The 15,492-nt window shown below is 39.5% G+C and overlaps 1 protein-coding gene across 2 annotated transcripts in view; it reads left to right on the top strand.

The window, feature by feature from the left end:
* The window catches only part of FNBP1L (formin binding protein 1 like), a 76,372-nt gene that overhangs the window by 30,825 nt on the left and 30,055 nt on the right, over positions 1 to 15,492 (top strand). For both annotated transcript variants that reach the window (XM_083360595.1, XM_083360594.1), the window contains exons 3-9: positions 2,283 to 2,336; positions 3,111 to 3,258; positions 4,612 to 4,674; positions 6,818 to 6,922; positions 12,381 to 12,509; positions 13,686 to 13,832; positions 14,743 to 14,946. In XM_083360595.1, the coding sequence (XP_083216721.1) occupies positions 2,283 to 2,336; positions 3,111 to 3,258; positions 4,612 to 4,674; positions 6,818 to 6,922; positions 12,381 to 12,509; positions 13,686 to 13,832; positions 14,743 to 14,946 (850 nt within the window). The remainder of the gene's footprint in view (positions 1 to 2,282; positions 2,337 to 3,110; positions 3,259 to 4,611; positions 4,675 to 6,817; positions 6,923 to 12,380; positions 12,510 to 13,685; positions 13,833 to 14,742; positions 14,947 to 15,492) is intronic.

The following is a 15,492-nucleotide window of genomic DNA, read 5'->3' as shown; positions in this document are numbered from 1 at the left end:
CAGAGAAAGAAACTTTTAAAAATGATATTCTGTCCTCAATTACTTTGAAACACTAAGGTGTGCAAAATATTTCAGTTTAAACCATTTTGAACGCAAAACAATTTAAACCCATTTAAAACATGTTCAAAAAAGTTTTGAGCTGGAAACAAAATTGTTATGAGTGCAAAACCCATTTCCAAAATGCTTAAAACTAGCCTGCTTTGCAAAAAGTTTCATGTTCAAAATGGCTTAAAATGAAATGCTTTGCATACGTCTTCTATCTGCTTATGGACTAACATTTTACTTACCTGTGCAAATTGATTAAAATGTAATATAATAATAAAAGTGTGTTGAGATAGAAAACCAGCCTGAGTAATCTGCATTTGTGAAAATTACATCCTAAACTTTTTGCCACTACATATCCCTTTAGTGTAATCTTAATGTACATGTCTCTCCTAAAAATCCAACTACCAAAATGAACACAAATGAACAATGTTTTTAATGTATTTCTGTTCTGGTCAGTAACTGTAATGAAAACTCTAATCTACTCCTACTTTTACTCTGCGCTACTCTACTCTAAATAAAAACTAAACTTTGGGAAAGGTGAATTTACTGTAACAATAAAGCTAAAAAGTTATTCACACCTCCACTGGACTGTCTGCACCTCCCCAAAGGAGGTATATCTCACAGTCTGGGAAACCCTGAGTTATAGTATTCTACTATTCTCAAAAGAGAGATGCCAAAAACAACACTAGGGAAAAGATTATGAGAAATGAATGATATCTTGTAAGTAGCCTATAAAATGTGGGTGAGTTATCCCAGGCAGTTCTCCATTAAAGACTCTTGTGAAAGAAGTCCATGAATTCCACATTGCCCTAAGAATTTTATGACATGTGTTTAATATTATAAAAGACTCTCCCAGGCATTAAGAAAGTCAATATATAGCAAAGTGTGCTCACCCATATATGTCTTAAAGGCATAGATGGAAAATCTTACTATCTGTTTTAACAGATTAAATGTTCATCAACATTTTCCCATGGCCTTTTACAGCATGTAGAATGTGCTCAACATCTGTTAACCATTTATATCGGGCATCCTTCCACGTTTGCCCTTTGTGAGAAAAATTTCTTATTGTCATCAGTGTTTCTTAATTTTGAATAATTCATTAAATCCTCTCTGCTAACTTTCCCACTTTCTTTTTGCTACTGATGAAGTGTGAATATTGTAGTGTTTAAGGGCAATTTTCTTATATCTAAAAACTAGATCAGGGTTAAATTTAAATTTAGTCCAAGGAAGAATGATTTATTTTATGTTCTTAGTATATCACTTGAGGAAATGAAATAGATTTCCTGCTGTAAAATGTGAAATATACACCATTATTCCTTTGTGGGGATATTTATGAGCAATTTGGTTAACTTGAGGCCACTGGAATCTTTGGAATTTCTGCTGTATTCTTTTAGTGTCAGTCTTCTGCTATTCTTTACCATTTTGTGGAAAATGGCTTGTTTTGGTTGAAAAAAAGCCATGTCTTTACTACTCTGGGAAAAAACCAGTAAAAACTGCTGAATTTGCAATTATAAATTAATTAGTCAGTCTGTGCATAGAAAATTCTGTTTTTTTTCCTTTTGGCTTCATTTTAGCATTGTGACCTTACACAGAAAGAAAATATGGCAAATTAGTTTGATCTAATACAGGTAGCAGCAGTCTTTGTGTAATGACAGCAGTTGGACCTGGAATTTTAGTTGCTAAGCAAAGCGGTTGTAAAACATGACATCATGTGACCACATTGCTTAACAATAGCAATCCCTGTAATTAACAAGACCACATGGGTCATTAAGTGAGGACATCATGTGACCACAACGTGGGAAGGGACGAGAATCCAGGACAGCTTGCTTATGCCACTGAAATTATATTCCAGGCCAGTGAGTAGTTGCAAATGGCAATCACGTTACAGGGACACTGCAACTTTTGTGAGCCAATTGCCAAGTGCCCAGACCATGTTCATGTGATCTTGGAGATGTGTGATGGCCACAACTTTGTAACTTTGAACTGTCATTGAACGAGCGGTCACTAAGAGAGGACTAGCTGCAGTTATTCAACAGTAGAATAATTTTTACTCTTTTATATAATTTGTTTTATTTTAAACAATGTAATTTACATAATGTAAACAACGCGTTCAAATATAAATAAACTCATGCTGGGCAACTAGTTGTGTCATTTTTCTAACTGAGGCAGATTCTTCGGCTCATCTTGCCCTTTTCTTAAAGCCCATCTTTCTTTCTCTCTCTTTCTCTCTCTTACAGAAATCTGGTGAAGAAATACTATCCTAAACGTTCATCCAAAGACGAAGAGCCCAGGTAATAAGAATATGAAATATATATATATATATATGGATCTTGGTCTAATCCCAGTATCAGGGTTGTTGGGATTTAAATGTTTAAGCCAAGTACCTTTTCATAGGTAATTATTTTATAGTAAGATAAAGATATCTGGATTAATGTGACTTCCAAATTCTGGTACGTTCAAGACCCGATGAGTTGAAAAAATTAGCATAATTTATGAGGTCTATTTTTAAGAAGTAATATAGAAGTAATGTATTTTAAAGAAGTTCTTCCTTTCCATACATTTCTCTCCATTCTTTCCCTCCATTCAGTTTTAAACCTTTAAGCCTCCCAAACATATTATGTCAGAATAACGTAACTTATTTGACCTAACCCAAGAGTCTAACCCTTTACGATGTAGCAAACACGCTCATTCACAGGATACATCTGAATGATATGTCCCATTTTCCAGATGAAGCAAAATCATTTCAAGTTTTCCTTGTAATTTTAAATTTATTCCTAAAATCTGTCTTTTCGTTTCACATCTTAGTAAATGCTTCTATTCTGCGGGGCCTTGAGTGGTACTCTTTATTTTCTCCCTGCATAAGTTCCTGCTGATCTTACCTTCTCTAATGAGAAGTGGTTTGGGCATCTCTGTTTTACCTCTTTCTCTGAGGTTCATTTTTTTTAAGGTCTTCACACCATGCTAGATTATGACACGTTCCTTTCCTTGTTTTGTTAAAGAAAAGCAGTCATACACCCACAGTAATAATGAAATATCTTTTTTGTTTATTTTCTGTATTCTGCCAGGTTTACCTCATGTATAGCTTTTTATAATATTCTTAATGAATTAAATGACTACGCAGGACAACGTGAAGTAGTAGCAGAAGAACTGGCACATAGGGTATATGGAGAACTGATGAGATATTCCCACGAACTCAAAACAGAAAGGAAACTGGTAAAAGGATGGGGGTGGAAGATCCAAGTTACTGTTTTGCTGAACTACCTATGAATGTCAGGGCAATTTAATTATTTGTTTTCTCAAAAACAGCAAAAAATATTAGGTCTCTCATGCTGGGCCAGCTTGTATATAGATCTTCATGTAGTTCTGCATTGTTCTGTTGCAAAAATGCAGCAAAAACATGCTTGCCTTTTAAGATTCTAAAATATAGCCTGTTTAAATGTATTTTGTTTTCTGATTTGTATTTTATTAAAATGCGCGCACGTGCACACACACACACACACACACACACACACACACACAGAGAGAGAGAGAGAGAGAGAGAGAGAGAGGGAGAGAGGGAGAGAGAGAGAGCTTCAATGGAGCCAATTCCTTGAAACAAATTTCTGATCACAGCCTTGATTGTTTTGTAGGTCCTCAGCAAGCTTTTTCTAATTTTTTATGTTATTTAGTAGCTAATATATTTGAGGACTTTTAGAAATAATACATTTTTAAAAATATGAAGGTGCTCTTATATACCTAAAACAGCTTTTTTCCAGCTATAGGGAATGTAGCAGTAAAACCTGATATCAGTGCTCAGCAATCCATGCAATTATATAATACACATAGTTACATGGATTGTAGTTCCTTCCATTGCATCTCTTAAATTATCGGTCTCTATAAATTATGGCATCTTTTACATCTTTGGAAGAAAGAAAACAATGAATGAATGCATATCAGTAATGTTAAAATCATGGTGCTTCTGTTGTGATTTACATTCTTGTTTGGCATTCTGTTTTACCTTTTCTTTTGTGTGTGTGTGTGTGTGTGTGTGTGTGTGTGTGTGTGTTTTATTTATATATATAAAGGTAAAGGTTCCCCCACTAGGGGCTGGTGCTCATCTCCGTTTCAAAGCCGAAGAGCCAGCGCTTGTCCGAGGACATCTCCGTGGTCATGTGGCTGGCATGACTACACGCCAAAGGCGCATGGAACGCTGTTATCTTCCCACCGTAGTGGTCCCTATTTTTCTACTTGCATTTTTACGTGCTTTCGAACTGCTAGGTTGGCAGAAGCTGGGACAAGTAACAGGCACTCACTCTGTTACGCGGCACTCGGGATTCGACCCGCCAAACTGCCAACCTTCTGATCAACAAGCTCAGCGTCCTAATCCACTGAGCCACCGCGTCCCATATTTTTATTTACGTACACACACACACACACACACACACACACACACACTTGTTTTCGTAGATTTTCATGGGTACCTATATATATATAACGTGTGTGTGTGTGTGTAATTTTGTGAGATTAAGCTGAACAGTTTTAAAAGCAAGATGAGGTCTATAAAACATCTTGTTTATTATATTCCAGCACCTTCAAGAGGGCCGAAAAGCACAACAGTATCTTGACATGTGTTGGAAGCAGATGGATAATGTGAGTTTTCTTTTATTCCTTTTCTGGTTTCTTTAGGGTTGCATAGTTTTATGGGTGACTGATGCCAGAGTGAAGACATAATGAATGAACTTGTTTATCACTGAGCAATCACAGTGCTTTCATTGTTCAATAGCCAAGATGGATTGTTATGTTTGTTAGATCATTATAGTGCTAATTCCTCAGTCAGTAATATCTGCAGGAATATGACTTTAATAGATTTACGGACTAAATTTCAGCTGTAATAAAATATATTAGTCTTGCCTAGTCTTGGGATTCTTAAGCAGGAATTTATTTTGGTAGAGGCTTACTTTTATTTAAATCTCGAGAATCATGTCTTCCCTTGTTAATTAATACTCTTTTCAGTTACTTTAAGTGATTCTTTTATGAATTAGCCTGGAAATATTAGATATTATAGTTATAAAATGAAAGGGAAGTTGATAGAGCTACATAATGTTAAATAATTATTTTAGGCAAACAGAATATTAGTTTAAGTGTAACTAAGGCTGCAGTCCTGTATATTCAATCTCCTGAAATAAGAATAATTGAATTTAGTGGAATAGTTTCAGAGTAGTATTCATTGGATTGCAAAAAATGCAAAATTTCCAATTATTGTTAAAGTCTTTAAAAAATCAATATAGAAATTGTCAATATCTGTGATCTATATCTTCATAGTCCAAGTTATATGATCCAGTTTTCATTTTCATTCCATTCTATCAAATTGAAGACCACCCAGAGGCTCCAGCTGGTGCAGAATGCGGCTGCGCGGGTAGTGATGGGAGCATCCCGATACTCCCATATTACACCCCTCCTGCGTGAGCTGCATTGGTTACCGGTTGTCTTCCGGGTGAGATTTAAGGTGCTGGTACTTACCTTTAAAGCCCTACATGGCTTAGGCCCGGGATATTTGCAGGACCGTCTGCTGCTGGGGACGACTTCCCATCGCCCAGTGCGCTCACACAGAGAGGGCTTCCTCAGGGTGCCGTCGGCTAGACAATGTCGGCTGGCGACCCCCAGGGGGAGGGCCTTCTCTGTGGGAGCGCCAGCCCTGTGGAACCAACTCCCCCTTGAGCTCCAGATGGCCCCGGATCTCTGGTCCTTTCGCCGCAACCTCAAAACTTTCCTTTTTCATCAGGCTGACCTGGATTGATGACGGTTTTTAAAATGTTTTAATTTTTAATTGTTTAGTTAATTTATTTTGGGGCTGTTTATTTAATTTCTTTTAACTTTTGTATTGTTTTTATTGTTGTTAGCTGCCCTGAGTCCTTCAGGAGATAGGGCGGCACATAAGTCCCAAAAATAAATAAATAAAATCATTTTTACTGGGCTTGTCTTTCTAAAAGAATGTATTATGAAGGAGACAAGTAGTGATAATAGTAAGCCTAACATTTATACAGAGCTGTTCTCTAGTATACAAACTGCTCCATAAAAATGTATTAATGATCTCTACCGCTGATGATATACTGTATTTCAGATGCAGGACATTTCTGTGCTGTATATGAGCTTTCAAGAATGAAAACGCTAGGCCGTGGGTCCCCAACCCTCTGGTCCGTGGAAAACTCTTTCTCCATGGAATCGGTTCCTAGTGCCCAAAAGATTGAGGGCCTCTGGACTAGGCTGTAGTTGTTCATGTAGTCTTAATTAGTGTTTGTGTGTGTATTTGTGTGTGCTTATAGATACATTACTCTTGTTAGCCTCATATTATTAGTTCTTGTAATGATATGGTTTATGTGATGTATTGAGGATAGGATAACTTTTTCAGACAGATGGAGAAAGTAAATAGTTTTATGTATAGGACCTGCCATGATGCTGTTCACACAGAAGAGCAGATTATTCGGGGTTAAATTAGGGGAATCAATAGCTAGCAAATGGATAGAGCTTTCTAAAATAATGGGGAATGCAGTAAGTAATAGTCTTGCTAATCTTAATGTTCTTTTCATTTCTAGCATTGGAGGAATACATGGTTGAGAGGGTAGAAACCTAAAAATTAAACAATTACAAAATGAAATGTTTACAGGTTAAAAGGCAACAATGTGTGCAGAATACTTTTCATTTTCATCAAAAGCATGGATCTGAATTGTAATTGTGAGAGTAGTACAGGCAATGTGATACGTTGCATTGATTTGTAACTGTCATTACATTGTAGAGCAAAAAGAAATTTGAAAGAGAGTGCAAAGAAGCAGAAAAGGCACAGCAATGTTATGAGAGACTGGACAACGATACCAATGCCACTAAAGCAGATGTTGAAAAAGTAAGATATTGTTATTGGAAAATAAGAGTTTACATGGCTGTATCTGGAAATGTTGTTTATTGAACGAACACAGCATTTTGACCATGGAGTGTGGATATATCAAAGTGTGTTGAATTAGCTGAGTTTCAGCCATCACATATTTTTTTTTTAATTTTTATTTTTTCAAATTATGGTTTGAAAATTACGGTTCTGAAATGTTCTGATTGCAAAATTTCATGGAATATCCCATTTTGTTGGTAAAACTGCTAGGAAAGCTTGAAAGAGCCTGTTTTATATTTGAAAGAGAAGTTTCCAGACATGTGGCAGGACCTTCTGTGAAATGTCACGCACAAAACATTTTAAAATGCAACTTTTATAGTCCTGTGCTCTAGCCACTCTTGAGCTTTCTTGTTTTCTCATGGATCGAGCTGCAGATTGTGCTTATAAATCCAAAGCAGTAAAAAGTGACTTGGGCAAATATTTCACTTGAAGATTGAAGGCCACAATTAGTCTACTGAATATTTCTCTAAACCAGTTGGCTGTTTCAGATTTCACAGCAGGCCTTTGCTTAATCATGTCCCTGAAACTTCCTTTCTATAAATGTTTTTTTTAATCTTTAATTTTATTTTAAATACAAAAATACTATGGATAACACTTAATATAAAGGCTTTAAAATATTAAGATAACGTTAAGAAACTACATCCAGTGTCTTATTTACTTGTATAGTCTTGTATAGGACATTTTATTGTAATTGAATAAAAGCCATAAGTAAAGGGGCAGCATTTTTAAAAACAGCATTTTTCATAAAAGGTCTTAAGCATTTGCGGTTTGCTACCTCTCATTAAATGTCTCTAATGTTTGTTTTTATACATTGAGTACCATGATTCTCATTAGATTTACAGTTAGTGATTTTTGATACCATAATTTATTAATTCTTATTCTTTATTCCCAAAAGAAAATTATTTTGCCTTATAAAACTCATTACAACAGGAGTCAGTTCTGTTGTAGGAATATGGTTTTCTGCTTGTGTTGGTGGGATTTCTCCCTTTTTTTGTACCTATCCACAGTTAGATACAAAATTAATATTGTTGTGACTATTTTCTCATAATACTAGGGGATTTGTGCAAGGTTGTTTCCTTGGTAAGTCAGCATAAGCTTCTGCAGATGGACAGAGAGGATCACCTAATAAACCATTCGTCATAAAGCTTACTTTGCTCTTTTTTGTTCTTGCATTATGTAAGGAGCAAAACTTGTGTTAAAACATTGATATATACCGTATATACTTGAGTATAAGCCGACTCGAGTATAAGCCGAGACCCCCCAAATTCACCCCCAAAAACTGGAAAAAGTTATTGACTCGAATATAAGCCGAGGCTGGGAAATGCAGCAGCTGGAGGCTGGATCCCCCGAAAGACGTCTCTGCTGAGATGAGAGAACGGGGTGGCAAGCCGCCGAGAGAATGGGGCGGTGGAGTGCTCCGCTGAGAGAATGGGGCGGCTTGCTGTTCTCTCGGTGCAGGTTTTTAAGAAGAGACTGGACATTCACTTGTCTGAGATGGTATCGGTCAGTGGTGGCGAAACTTTTAGAGACCGAGTGCCCAAACCGCAAGCCAAAACCCACTTGTTTATCACAAAGTGCCAAGGCAGCATCGGCATTCTGGTGCCCTCGGGCGAGGGGACAGGGAGGCGCCTCTGAGTGCCGCCTCTGGCACGAAAAAAAAGGGGGAGCAAAAAATGGGCCACCGTACCGCAAGGCACAAAAACGCCAACCGCCGCGCCGCAGGGTGCAGATACAAGGCACCGCACCATGTGAGAACGGGGCTGGGCTAGTGAGTATCACGCAGGCACTAGCCCCGCCCCCTTTGCAGCATGTGCCTGCTCGTGGCCCCGTGCACGCATGCACGCATGTAAAATGCTTCCCCCTCCCTTTTCTTCCAGTCCACCAACCGACAAGGACCTGCTGCTGGCAGCGGTGGTGGCGCACGTGCCAACAGAGAGGGCTCTGAGTGCCACCTCTGGCAGGCGTGCCATAGGTTCACCACCACTGGTATAGGTCCTCCTGCTTGAGCAAGGGGCTGGACTAGAAGACCTCCAAGGTCCCTTCCAGCTCTGCTCTATTCTATTCTATTCTATTCTATTCTATTCTATTCTATTCTATTCTATTCTATTCTATTCACTTTCTATATTTCTATTCTATTCTATTCTATTCCATTCACTTTCTATATTTCTATTCTATTCTATTCTATTCTATTCTATTCTATTCTATTCTATTCTATTCTATTCTATTCTATTCACTTTCTATATTTCTATTCTATTCTATTCTATTCACTTTCTATATTTCTATTCTATTCTATTCTATTCTATTCTATTCTATTCTATTCTATTCTATTCTATTCTATTCTATTCTATTCTATTCTTATTACCATTCTCTATTCTATTCTATTCTATTCACTTTCTATATTTCTATTCTATTCTATTCTATTCTATTCCATTCACTTTCTATATTTCTATTCTATTCTATTCTATTCTATTCTATTCTATTCTATTCTATTCTATTCTATTCTATTCTATTCTATTCTTATTACCGTTCTCTATTCTATTCTATTCTATTCTATTCTATTCTATTCTATTCTATTCACTTTCTATATTTCTATTCTATTCTATTCTATTCTATTCTATTCACTTTCTATATTTCTATTCTATTCTATTCTATTCTATTCTATTCTATTCTATTCACTTTCTATATTTCTATTCTATTCTATTCTATTCACTTTCTATATTTCTATTCTATTCTATTCTATTCACTTTCTATATTTCTATTCTATTCTATTCTATTCTATTCTATTCTATTCTATTCTATTCTATTCTATTCTATTCTATTCTATTCTATTCTATTCTATTCTGTTCTACGTTCTGTTCCAATCCATTCCATATTTTCTATTCCATTCTGTTCCACTGTCAGAGCCCATCGGAGGCAAGAGAGAGAGAGAGAGAGAGAGAGAGAGAGAGAGAGAGAGAGAGAGAGAGAGAGAGAGAGAGAGAGAGAGAGAGAGAGAGAATTTTGCAGCGCGTTTGCTTTCAGCTTCGTGGGAACCGAGGAAGCAAAACAAGATGCAAAGTCTAAAATCTATAGGCTCATAAACCACCCCGGTTTCTTGAAACAAACCGGGATTTCTCTACCCCAACCTTGAAACCATGGATCGAGTGAATCTCTTTACCGAAGAATGTGTGTGTGTGGAGGGAGGGAGGGAGGGAGGGAGGGAGGGGGAGAGAGAGAGAGAGAGAGAATTTTGCAGCGCGTTTGCTTTCAGCTTTCAACGAAGAAGGGAATGTTCTCCACTTCTCCCTCAACTTTTTCTTTCCTCAGGAACCAGAGGCAAGGGCTTTCTGTTTGTTTGTTTGTTTTACCACGAGTTGACAGTTGGGCAGAAACCAGAGGGGGGAAAAAAAGAGTTTCGGGCTTCGTGGGAACCGAGGAAGCAAAACAAGATGCAAAGTCTAAAATCTATAGGCTCATAAACCACCCCGGTTTCTTGAAACAAACCGGGATTTCTCTACCCAAACCTTGAAACCATGGATCGAGTGAATCTCTTTACCGAAGAATGTGTGTGTGTGGAGGAAGGGAGGGAGGGAGGGGGAGAGAGAGAGAGAGAGAGAGAGAGAGAGAGAGAGAGAGAGAGAGAGAGACGCACACCTCAGCAAAAAAGAAAGAAAAAGAAGTAGTAGAAGAGGCAGAGAGCCCCTGTGCATAGGAGTGAGGATGGGGAGAAACAGCAAGAAGACCGGGTGGGGTGGGGTGGGTTAATCACTAAACCTTCCAGTGTTTAACCAAAGCAGCTTTTGCATTTGTCAAGCTCTGCTAGCCGGGCACTGGACGGGCCTGGCGGAGCTGCTGAAGGTGAACGGGAGAAGGTGAGTCTTCGCCGAGAAAATCTCAGCGCCCATTTTCTCGGCGAAGACTTCTTTCGGGGGATGCAGCTTCTGCCGCCCCTTTCTGTCAGCTGCCCAGCTGAGAGAAGGGGGTGACAGAGGCTGGATCCCCCGAAACAAGTCTCTGCTGAGACGAGAGAACAAGGCATTTCTCTCTCTCCCCCTGCTTTTGCCGCTTTTGTGTGTGTGTGGGGGGGGCAGTCAAGCGTTGTTTCCACGTGGGCCCCGGGCTGCACCCCCGGCGACTCCGCTCCCTCCCCTCCGGGCCGGGCTTCTCTCTGCCCGTCCGCCCGCCGGCGGGCTGGCTGGCTTTGGGGCGGCGCCGCTGGTCCCGGGTGAGGCAGCGGGCGAGCGAGCGAGCGGGTGAGGCAGCGGGCGAGCGAGCGGGCGAGGCAGCGGGCGGACGAGGCAGCGAGCGAGCGGGCGAGGCAGCGGGCGAGGCGGCGAGCGAGCGGGCAAGGCGGCGAGCGGGCGAGGCAGCGGGCGGGCGAGCGAGCGGGCGAGGCAGCGGGTGGGCGAGCGAGCGGGCGAGGCAGCGAGCGGGCGAGGCAGCGGGCGAGGCAGCGGGCGAGGCAGCGGGTGAGCGAGCGGGCGAGGCAGCGGGCGAGCGAGCGAGCGCGCTCCGCAGGGCAGGCTCTCTCCGCCGGGACGTGGGTGGCGGCGGCTGGCTGTGGCTTTGGGGCGGCGCTGAGCTGCGCGGCCGCCCTCCTGCCCTGCCTGCCCCCCGGCCGGTGCCTTCGCCCCACAAGCCCCCCCCCCGACTTGCCCGGAGGAAGCGGCGGCGGCGCGGCGCTGCGGGCCGGGAGGGGGGGGCGCGGCAGGGGCTGCCCCTCCTGCCAAGGAGCCGAGCCCGGCGGGGTGTGTGTGTGTGTGTGTGTGTGTGTGTGTGTGTGTCAGACCCGCAGGAATGGCTAGTAAAGGTGGCGGCAGTCCGGCATTTGCGTTTCTCTGTGTGTCAAGCCCCGTGGGCTCGACACACAGGAAGGGGGGGAATGCCGGAATGCCGCTTCCCTACCAGCCATTCCCGTGGGTCTGACACACACACGCACGCACGAGGGGGAGAAACAACGCTGGACTGCCGCCAGCTCTGCAAGGCTCTGCCGCTCCCTTCTCTCAGCAGCCTGTTCCGAACTAAGGGACAGTTCTTTTTTTTTGTTCACTGGAGTATAAGCCTAAGTGGAGTTTTTCAGCCCGAAAAGTGGGCTGAAAAATTCGGCTTATACTCAAGTATATACAGTATATATTTGTCATTTTGATGACCGTTTGGCTTGCTGCAAATGCTCCTTGCAAGATAGTCTTTCCTGTTTAGCATTAGTTGAAAGTACCACCAAAACAATGACATGATTTGAAACAACTACTTGTTAAAATCAAAAACTTTTTTTTTAAATACAGGCTGACTTCATAGTTGAGAAACAGTTTCTATACTTTACAAATGTTAATGAGAGGCTATGTTGGACAGTAAGATGTCATTGGGAATTAAAGATAACGAGCATGCTGCTAAGTAAGAATTTCTTTTAAAAATAATTTAAAACTGTTATTGATCTGTTTAGGCAAAGCAGCAACTAAATCTGCGTACACATATGGCTGATGAAAATAAAAATGAATATGCTGCACAGCTCCAAAATTTCAACGGTGAACAGCACAAGCATTTCTATATTGTCATTCCTCAAATATATAAGGTAAGTTTTTCATCTAAATGAACTTGGTTCATTTAAGAGTGTGAAAGTAAATTTCTAAGAGTTTTCAATAGGAACTTATTATTTTCTCTCTCTGTCTCTCTAAAACACACAAACGCTCTCCTTTCTACCATTTATTCTTCTAGATTCTGTTTTATTTAAATATATTTAATTTATTTTATAAATATATTATTATATAATTATTATATAATTACTATGTAGTTTTAAATATAGAATATAGTTCTAAAAGTAAATAATGCCCAACCACCTATGTGTTGTATTTGTAAGATTTGAAAATGTTTTAGAAACCAGCAAAAGACTAGTTAATTATGGCATTAGTTTTTGTAATAAATGTGTTAGTCCTTAAATTATTCTTTCTTTTTTTATTACCACAGTCTTAGGTTGCATGTACAAATCACGACTTTAATTATTGATGACTGTAGTTAATACTTTCCAATTCTAATTGATTTTAGAAAGTATTAGCTGTGTACTTGTGTTCATTTTAGAAATATGAATATGTCAGGGCCCACCCCAATCCACATCTTAGGAAAATAAAGAACTCTTGGAGCCAGGTCTTGTCCAAAAGAAGTTTTTACTAGGACACGATCGGTTGTGGAAATACAAGACAGGATCTGGCATTGTGTTACATTTTGATACTTTATAAAGAGTTCCCGGTTCAACCCCCTTCCCTCAAACCCATTTGGTCAGACCCACATCAATTTAACTTAGGTGTCAAACCCTTTCCTGGGAAAGAGGGATCTTCCCGTGCCTTTATGACTATTGCCTCCTTCCTTTTCAGATTCAAATGGAGATACAAACCAGATCTCCTTCTCCCTTCCCTCCCTTTGTTGTCCTCAGTTCAAAAGGTTTTCCCTGGTCTTTGAAGACAGCCTACAGGCAGGCTGAATAAACATCTTCTCCCCTGGGGGAAAATGGCAGAATCCAGGGAGGGGTGTAATATTTTAGACATACATTTATGAATGGGATATAAATGGATTCTGACAGAATATCATTTGTAGAAATGAGCAAAGTTTGGTGAACTAATGATCCACTAATAGTACTTTTAGTATATTTAGTTCACTAACAAATTGTACACATGATAATTCTAGGGAGGACAATGTCCCACTGTATTTGGAATGTTACTATAAAGATGCTCAGTCTCTCTCCTTTATTACTTAGCACCTTCAAGAAATGGATGAACGACGAACCATCAAACTTAGTGAATGTTATAAAGGATTTGCAGATTCTGAGCGTAAAGTTATTCCAATAATCTCAAAATGTTTAGAAGGAATGATTGCTGCAGCCAAATCAGTTGATGATCGCAGGGTAAGTTAAATTTGTTCTTCATAGTTCAGTGCTACTGTTAAGCACATTGCTATGGAAGTAAATCTAATCTTGTAGATTACAATCACATTATATCCTAACTAGACTAGAGATTGTGATACGTTGTTTTCCATGAAATCAATAGCTTTCTTTTCTCTTTTCTCAACCTTTTTGTTGATCTAAGAAGCAGCAGAAAGTGAAACTCATCATATGGCAGCCAGTCCTCAGTTAGTGACTACCCCAGTTAGTGACAGTTCACAAATATGATCTAAATGGGATGGCAGAAAGTAACAATCTCAAAATCTCTCTCTCTCCCCCCCCCTCTCTCTCACACACACACACGGTTGGCTTAGTCTCTGTTACTGGAGTTGCTAAACGAGGACAGATTGTATTGTTTGCAATAAAACTCCAGCAGATATGGCAGCCAGTCTTATTGGTGGGGTTTCAGGTTTGCATATCTGATTATAGTTAATTAAAGAAATATACTATAAAATATTTTTTATCTCTCTAAGCACTGTGGCTATTTAATATTGCCTGTTTGAAAAGAAAACCAGTCTAATATTTTTACATATACCAAAGGAGAATATTGGATTTTGGTAGTATAATGAATGGGCAGAAGGAATAACCTTGAGAGACTGGAGGAACAAAAATCTGAGTCCAAACCAGAAATGTGCTTTGAGGAATCTTCTCATTATTGATCTTTCCTAGTTCTATGGAACATAAAGTCGGAGGAGGGGTGGCGCTTTGAGACTTGAAAGATTCTGTGGCTGTAACCTTAACAATAAAAGTAGTATTCGTATTCATGATTTTGGTTTCCTGATCTGGAGTGCCTTGAAGGACTGATAGTCTTTAAGTGTAATATTAGTTAAATGCAATATTTAAGCCATTAACTCTGTAAATTTCTCTCATAAAGGATTCTCAAATAGTAATAGACTCCTTTAAGTCTGGCTTTGAACCTCCTGGAGATTTTCCATTTGAAGATTATAGTCAACACATTTATAGGACTGTTTCTGATGGAACAATTAGTACCCCGAAACAGGAAGGAATGAAAATCGATGCAAAAACCACTGTGGGAAAAGCTAAGGGCAAACTCTGGCTCTTTGGAAAGAAACCAAAGGTAAAAAAAATTGAAATGTGTCCTACGATTGAACATTCAAAGTTGTAATTCAGTGATTAAATGTTACCATTTGCAACAGAATAATTAGATTGATCTTTGTGGGCAAAACTGTTCATTGTAGAAACTGGGTTCTAGTATGTTCCAGAGTATAACTCTGCTATTATGAACATTTTGGTCTCTCATCCCTGCATAATTCAACTATGGCATTCCAGCAGCTGAGTCCCAGCAAGTCGAAAGCGTATACTGTGACTAATTAGGACTATAAATACAGAATTTCCCCTGTAATTGTAAAAATATTGTAATCCATACCAGACAGTGACTTCGCCAGAAACCCTTGTACCTGATCTGAACAGTTGTAGCAGCCTCTGTAGTTGTTGCTGAACTTCATGCAATATCTTGCTATCCATGTGGAACTATACTTGTTGAAATGGAAGTGTTCTGGTGGACTGGAGAGAAATTAATAAGCACAGTCGGTTGAGGGTTTTAACGTACATGATAAATGTAGTACTGATAAGAGTATAGTTTAAGTTTTGTTTGTCCTGGTGA

Source organism: Vipera ursinii, assembly GCF_947247035.1.
Source record: "Vipera ursinii genome assembly, chromosome: 3".
In the NCBI taxonomy this organism is placed as follows: domain Eukaryota; kingdom Metazoa; phylum Chordata; class Lepidosauria; order Squamata; family Viperidae; genus Vipera; species Vipera ursinii.
Note: the sequence above shows the minus strand (reverse complement) of the source record. Positions and strands in the feature narration are given on the sequence as shown.